The 8,217-nt window shown below is 34.6% G+C and overlaps 1 protein-coding gene across 1 annotated transcript; it reads left to right on the plus strand.

Moving 5' to 3' along the window:
- LOC104742356 (heme-binding protein 2-like) lies at nucleotides 3,669–4,808 on the plus strand. Its single transcript, XM_010463359.2, has 2 exons — nucleotides 3,669–3,971; nucleotides 4,169–4,808. Exons 1-2 carry the CDS (start codon nucleotides 3,706–3,708, stop codon nucleotides 4,563–4,565), a joined length of 663 nt encoding a protein of 220 aa, XP_010461661.1. The 5' UTR covers nucleotides 3,669–3,705; the 3' UTR covers nucleotides 4,566–4,808.

The raw sequence follows: 8,217 nt of genomic DNA on the forward strand, positions 1-8,217 counted from the left end.
TATTTAAAAAATAATAATTCTGGCTGTTTAAATTTTCAGTTATTTGGGCGCAAATTTTCCCCCGGTAATTAACTATCATCCTTATAGGTCTTATCTTGATTATTTTTCAGTGGATTATCCATAATTTATACATACAAATCTCTATGATTTCACATTCGTATGTATAACATTTATTGAAATTGGGTTCAAAAGGTTGTAGATATTCGATTTTCATTTTCATCCATTGTTTAAATAAAAAATGATTGAAAATTGTATGATATATTATTGAGAGAGATATAAAAAGAACCTTGGTTATCAATTTAGCAGCACGATCTAATAGCTCTGGAAGAACAATCCCATTGATGGTGATGATCTTTCGCATGTCGAAGCAAAGATTTGACATTTGGTTCCACGTATTCTCCCATCGTTTGGACAAAACACATGTCTTTATCGCTTCTTCAGTGGTCAATTCTGATAAGATCTTGAGCAACAAATCGTCAGGAAGCTTACATATTTGATCAGCACGATCAGGTGCATCGATACCGACTCTTTTGTTTGGTAATATAGAGGATGTGTTTTGTGAGAGAGACATGAATGAAACAGAGAGAATGTTCTTGACTCATAAACTTGGAAAATGAAATTACAGTATATATGATGTTATCATTGCAAAGAGGCACAACATAAATATTTGTAAGCAATTCAAAATAATTAATTACCTTCCTTTTTTTTCAATTGGAGATTATTTTTGGTCTACTACATTGGCAATTCAAGTAAATTAATTACTTTCTCATTTTCCCCTTTTTTTTTTTTTTGGTAAGGGAGGAAAGACTAAGTTCCCCTTTATTTATTCAAACTCAAAATTAAACGGACCCGACGAGGAGCTGCGACCCCTTGGACATCATCCAAAAGAATCGACTCAACACCATTCGGAACAATATCAAATAAATGAAAACCTAACTGCAAAAAAAAACATAGTTTGCTAATACGTCAGCAAGACGATTAGCTTTCCTATAAGCGTGAGTAACCCGGACAGTCCAGTCCCATGAAATGAAGCAATGACACAAACGTACCAGGAACGACAGCGGATAAACCTCGCTAATCCCTGTCACAAGAAAATCAACCACTACTTTAGAATCCACCTCCAACTCCAACCGTCTAATATGTCTCTCCCATGCAATCCATAAATCATAATACACTCCCTACAGTTTTGCCAAAGCTGCCGAACATATCCCGATGGTCAAGTTTATTTATTGCTATCACATACTAAGTTTTCTATGTGATGTGAGTATGTTTTAATTTATTTACGATCTTATATAATCAATATATCTATACTATCAATATCACGAGATTAATGATGGTTGATTCGAAATAAAATTTGATATGCAAAATAATAAAACTATATTTTTAATCACAATTAATGCTATTTGTTTTTTTTATATTCTTATTAAATTATTAAAAAGGAAAAAAAGTGAAGTTCAAAACACCCATAATTCACAAGAAATATAAGCATTTGGTCTCACTAGAGAGGCTGCACATGCGTTTGTAGTTTCCTTCAAAAATAGAGATAATGAAAATGTGGACTTTTATTAGTATTGATACTCGTATGGTTGACTTAGGCCGAAGTCCAGAGAGTTACGTGCGTGGTCCACACGAAACAAGTTTGTTCGCAGTGGAAACTGAAACATCAACATTTGTGAGTTTTTGTCCTAACCTAGGTGCAATTACCACCACACAGTACCATTTTATGCGGAATTTTATAGATGATCACATCTTTTTAATGAAATTGCTCCTCTTACAAGTCCACAAAGAACCACTTCAATTGAGTTCAACCTTTGTTAGTGCTTTCAGAAAAAAAAAAAATGGTCCCCGCTGAAGGAAACTATTACTTGGCAAAGCATAACTCGTCATGTGCCTTTATGATCCTTAAAATTCATCACAAACAAAGAAAGACTAAACTTAAAAAAAATTAAGAAGAAATCAAAAGTGAAACAGCTTGTGCTTTAGTTTACAAAACAACTTCTATTATAAGGACCAGCATATATATATGAAGAGACTCAAATTTAATATAAATTAAAAACATTACGTTTGGTCCGACTCAAAATTAGAATCAATCCATCGTTAATATCATAATTATGTTACTATTTTATTATACAAAATTATATGCATTCAGTAAGTCATCGATACATAGGGTGATTATGATACCACCTTATTATCTATATTAATATTTTTTAAGTACATTTTGTGTTATGTCATTTTAGTTTTGTTTATTTAAAAAGTTATTTACAATATTAACCCCTAAAAAATTTCCAAAACTAACTTTACTCCAGATTTTGTTTCCTAAATATTTTACATTTCATTCCTACTAAAAACATAACAGAAATCAATATGGAAATTGAAACTATCATATATTTAACCACACATTTTGTTGTGTTTTGAAGATATTTTATATCTGAATCCTTCGCAAACAAAAAAAACAACAATTTGATTTCTATTTTGTTTTCCAAACCTATGAGCTTTGATTCTTAACGTAAAAAACTTCTATTGATATTTATTTAAATATTATACTTATCATATATAAACTTAATAAATTTTTTAATTATTACGAATATGTAAAATTAAAAAAGTCTAAAATACTATATAATGTGGTTATATAGTAGATGAGTTATAAAGAGGACATGTTGGAATTAATAAAATATTATTACAATTGTGTTAACATGGGCTAAATCTTCATTTAATTATTTATCAGCACTACTAATATTAGAATATTTGTAATAAAATCAAGTTGATTTAACTAAGATTGTGTAAAATAATTAAATCATTAGGAAAAATGTGACTTAATCACAACATATAAATTACTGATTATGTATTTAGATCCCTTATTTTTTGTTATAATAATTAAAAATCAAAATAGAATCTCAAACACTAAACAAAACAAACTAAATATAACAAACAAATAGTCATGAGGTGTATTGCGGGTTAAAAAATAATATAAATATTTAGCCGCACAACAACCGGAAAATTTAGTTATTACTCTATTTACAAAACATCCAATATTTAACAAATATATACAACATAAAATATAGATTATAATAAAAATTATATGTTTGCAGTGTAGCGCAAGTTAAAATCTAGTATTTATAAAAAGTCTAGGTAGCTAGTTGAATTAGTTATACTTATAGTGAACAATAATTTTTTACCATTAGTTGAATTAGGTATAATGAAAAATAATTTTCTCTAAACAAAAAATTTGATAATAATAACATTTTTCATTATTTAGTTGAATATAGATCACTTCTTAATTAGTATCTTTTTAAATAAATTGTGCAATTTTACTCACTCATTTAATATTCTACCTCTATAAAAAAAAAGTCCGAGTTAATATTTTTTTTTGGAATTTAAATTTTGTTGACTAACTAATATGTTACTAATAAGAAAGGAATTAATGAATCTTATTTAGGCAAATATCCGCTCTGATAAATGGGCAAACATTTATCAAATTATCGCACAAAGCATTTCATAACTTCCTTGCCATATCTGAATCCAAATTAGAGGTCAAACTTGTACTAAGTTTAACTAGTCAAATATATTAATAACTTGTACAATACTCTATTCTTATCATCTCATTGCCCAAAAATTCATCTATAAATACTCCATTTACACAAGACATTTCAATGAGAATCTAAAGAAAACCAAAATATTCATTTTAAATATTTCTATTCATCAATCATGGAAACCGGTTTCAACATCTTAAAACTGTCATTTTGCCTGAGCATAGTCGTGGTTGGATCATCTGCTGCTCAGGTTCCCGCACCATGGACTCCATCTAATGGGATGCGTCCGGGGACGTGTGACCACTACGAGTGTCCTACCTCTAAATTGGTAGAGGCCGGATACGCCTATGAGATCCGCTTGTACAACACTGCGGTATGGATCTCCACTGGTCCTATCTCCGCAACATCCATGACTCAAGCCACCAAAACCGGTTTCCAACGGTAACATACATTTTCAATCTAATATACAATCTTTTTGTTATATGATTTAAATAAGTTACTCCACAATTAGAAAAGAAACAAGTCCAAAAAACAAATAACCGAATAAGATTTTATTCTTATCATAAGTACCGAATGTAGTAATTTGTTATTTGTGTTAACAAGTGAAACCGAAACTGAGTTTGTTTTTGGGGTTACAGATTATTTAGTTACATACAAGGAAAAAACAAGGATAAGGTGAAGATGAACATGACAGCACCGGTGATCACACAACAAGCAACGCCAGGACAATCAGTCTACACCGTCTCCTTCTACATCCCCAAAAAGAACCAACAGAACCCACCTCAGGCTGATGACCTCCACGTTCAGCCATGGAAACCAACCTACGTAGCCGTGAGGCAGTTCGGTGGGTACGTGTCGGACGATGCAGCCAAGAAAGAAGCTGCGGCTCTGATGGATAGCCTCAAGGGCACTCAATGGATTTTGCCTATCGAGAAAAGCAAAGGAAAGTCTCCGGCGTATTTGGTCGCTGATTATAACCCGATATTCCAGACCACGGCTAGGGTCAATGAGATACTAGTTCCGTTTACGATTTAAATGAGTAAAATATGTTACTACCACCTGACAATCGGATTCGAAGAGGTGGTTTAGAACCAAGACTGTAACACCAGCTTCAGATTCGACATGTTTAATTAGTTTTATAAATATTTGTTAACTAGGTAGTAAGCAATACGTACGAGGCAAATGTACCTCCTAGTCTCCTACAAAGTTTTATTATTTATCCAAACTTGAGATTTATAAATCAAGTATATAAAATAAATACCCAAAGGTTTTATGTTTCTTTTTTTTTGAAAATAATGTTAAATTATATTCAAAAGTAAAAATACTGTTTTACATAAACAGTATAAGACATGGTAAAGTTTTTCAAAATCTAGTGTCTAACCAAGTAAGGAGAGCTGTGTCATAATGTCGATCTCCCTTGAGTCCAACTGTCAGAAGTTGGTTCCTCATATGCCTGTCAATGTGCTGAATAATGCGTAGTGGAGGGTTGGGGCCCTCGCCATGTTTCCTCCCATTACGCTTATGCCAAAGAGTATAGATCGTTGCCTGGAAAATAAAGGATGCGAGGAACTGCTTTGTAAGATCGCTCCAGTTGCTGCATATGGAGGCGATTATCGAGGACCAGCTAGTGGAGAAACGAGTTCAGTAAATGACCTGAGCAATGTTTTCCCATACCTCCGAGCTGAAGCTACAAGAAAAAAACAAATGGTCTCAGGTTTCAGCAGCATTACAGAAAAAGCACTCCCCCAGATCGCCGTGAGACCATTGTGCCATCCGGTCCCCAGTTGAGAGCTTATTCCGTAGTGCCAACCAAGTACAGAAAGAGAACTTTGGTGTTGAGTGAACAAACCAAACGCATTTATACCAAGGGGCCTCAGTAGCCGTGGAGCGGATTTGATTCCAAGTTTCCTTGGTGGAGAAACGTGGACGAAACTTGCCGTTCTTACCTTTCCAAAGAACCATATAATCCCTGGAGGATCTGCTCTCATATTTCGTGATATATCATGCTTTTTGTGGTTTTTAACCATGATATAAGGAGTCTTTTAGAGTCTTTTGATTTGTTTACTAGGATATTTTTGAGTCTTTACAGGTTATCTAGGATTTTGGCACGGATGGAGCGAAATGGAGCAATTTGGATCGTTTTGGAGCATTTAATCAAAGAAGTCAATTTGGAGTCTGATCAACTGATCAGTGTCGATCGACAATGAAGGAGCATCAATCGACACATAGTCCAAACCGACGAGAGAGCCAAAAATTGGAAGTTTTACAATTTTGCCGAAAGTCTTCCATAATTGCAACATAAGTCCCTGACGTGTTTTAGGACATATATATTTAGTTTTTGGGTTTTGTAAACCCTTAAGTCTTTTTCTAGAGAGTTTTGTTCTGCAACCCTGAGAGATATTGAGAGCTTTTTGGAAGAGAGATCTGAACTCCTTTGAGAGAAGAATTTCTAAACTCCCTTTTTACTTTTTAATATCTATTGCATGTTATTCAGAATTATGATTTGTTCTTCATTAAATATGTCTGAGTAGTTCGCTTGTTAGGGTTTTTCACATGGATTTTATGAATTATTAGATCTGTTTATTTAGGATTCATTATCTTTCTAGATCTTCATCATATGTTGTTCTTCATATTAATCCTTGATTGGCCATCTAGAATTAATAACTTAGGAAAATAAATTGATATGAGAATATAATTGATTTTCCTGATAAAACCTTTGATGAACAAAATTACTTCTTGCAAAGAGATTTGATTTAGTAATTTTGTGAACTTATTTAAACCTGTTTTCAAAGCTGATTTTTAACCTAGAATTTTACAAAGAGATTTGGATTTTCTGGTTTTAAATTTAGATAATATTTGCAGTGAGAACTGATTCATTTTACAGAAGAGTTTAGAGTTCTAAATCTGATTTTTAATTGCTTGAATCCTAATTAATTGATTGATTTGATATTCCATAATTTCCTGAGAAATTCCCTAGATCTAGCTTTTTAATCCCTTAAATTTACAACAGTTTTATTTTAATATTTTGCATTGCTTTTCTTATTTAAATAAACTTGTTTAGCGTAATCATAAAATTCTATAATTTATTGTGTAGTCTAGAGTCCTTGTGGAATTCGACCCCTAAGTATTACAGTGACCTCTTAATTTGAGAGAGTAGCTCTAGGGTTTAATTTGAGCATATCAAATTTTGGCGCCGTTGCGGGGGACTCTTTGATCTACCATTAGATTTGAGTTTTTAATTTTGTCTAAATTTTTCTTTTTATTTTCTACTTACATGTTTTTGTTTTCTTCTCTTTGGTGTTTCAGGTGCATGCCTCCTAGACCTCACACAAGGAGCAACAAGACTGATCCTACTGTGAATCTTTCAAACCAAGAGTTGGGAAAACTTGAGCGTGAAAGCCAAAAAGCAGCCAAATCCTTGAAGATGGTTAACACAGTCATTCTGATGCGTGATGAGGATGGTGCTTTGAGGGATCAAGAGGGCCACTTGCGCAATGAGCATGGCCAAAATCTTGATGCAGAAGGCAATGTTCTTGTTGAAGCTGCTGTTGGCGACGAGCAAGCTGTTGTTGTCGATCGACACCAACATGGTATCAATCGACACCCCCTTCCTGCAGACGGACGTGGAGCTGCAAACCACGTTAACAATCCGGTTCGAAGATAGGAGAACAACCGAGACTTGATCAGGACCATTGTTGACTACAACCGGGCTGATCTTGTGTATGAGAACCGATCTGCTATTGTTCCTCCTCCATTCCAGAGGAATGATTTTGAGTTGAAACCTGCTCACTTTCAACTAGTTGGGCAGAGACCTTTCTCTAACCTGCCCAATGAGAAGCCTCTGGACCATATTGAGCACTTTGAAGACCTGGTGACTATTATCAAAGCCAATGGAGTGACTGAAGACTACATCTTCTGCAAACTCTTCCCTTACTCACTTGCAGGAGAGACATCTCAGTGGTTGAAACAGTTGCCAGCTGGATCATTGACAAATTGGCATGACGTCAAGGTGGCCTTCCTCAACTATTTCTAAGATGATGCAATGTCAGATGCGCTAAGAGTCAAGCTGTTCTCTTTCAAACAGAGACCAGATGAGGCTTTCAAGGTAGCTTGGGTGAGATTCAAAGCCTATCAGAGGGACTGTCCACACCATGGTTTTTCAAGGGTGTAGTTGTTGAGTATCTTTTTCAGAGGAATTGACTGGGAATATCAGCTAGCTTTGGATGCTGCAAGCCATGGAAATTTCAAGACAAGATTTCCAGAAGATGCTGAAGCTTTGATTGAGAATTTGGCTTCCAGCAATAGCACTAAGAGAGCAGATACTGAAAGGAAGAGATTGCATGGAGGATTTGATTCAAACCAGCTAGCTTCTGTTAATGCTAAGCTTGATTCAGTTCATAATCTCCTGGTTGGTAAGAAATCAGTTCACTTTGCTGCTGAAGTTGAATCATTTGAGCCACAACCTGAGACTGGGAATGAAGAAGCAGATGTCAACTTTGTATATGGCAATCAAGGTCAGAGATTTGGCAATCAGCAAGGCCACAGGCCTTACAGTGGGAACTCTTCAGGCTACATTCCCAAACCGGACTACCAGAAGCAGCAACAAGGGAGCAACTTCACAAGGACTTATGGGAACTCATCCTATCAGTCTCCGCCTCCACAGACTTCTTCTGAGAGTAGAATGGAA

This window comes from Camelina sativa, chromosome 14 (assembly GCF_000633955.1).
Source record: "Camelina sativa cultivar DH55 chromosome 14, Cs, whole genome shotgun sequence".
Classification (NCBI taxonomy): Eukaryota; Viridiplantae; Streptophyta; class Magnoliopsida; order Brassicales; family Brassicaceae; genus Camelina; species Camelina sativa.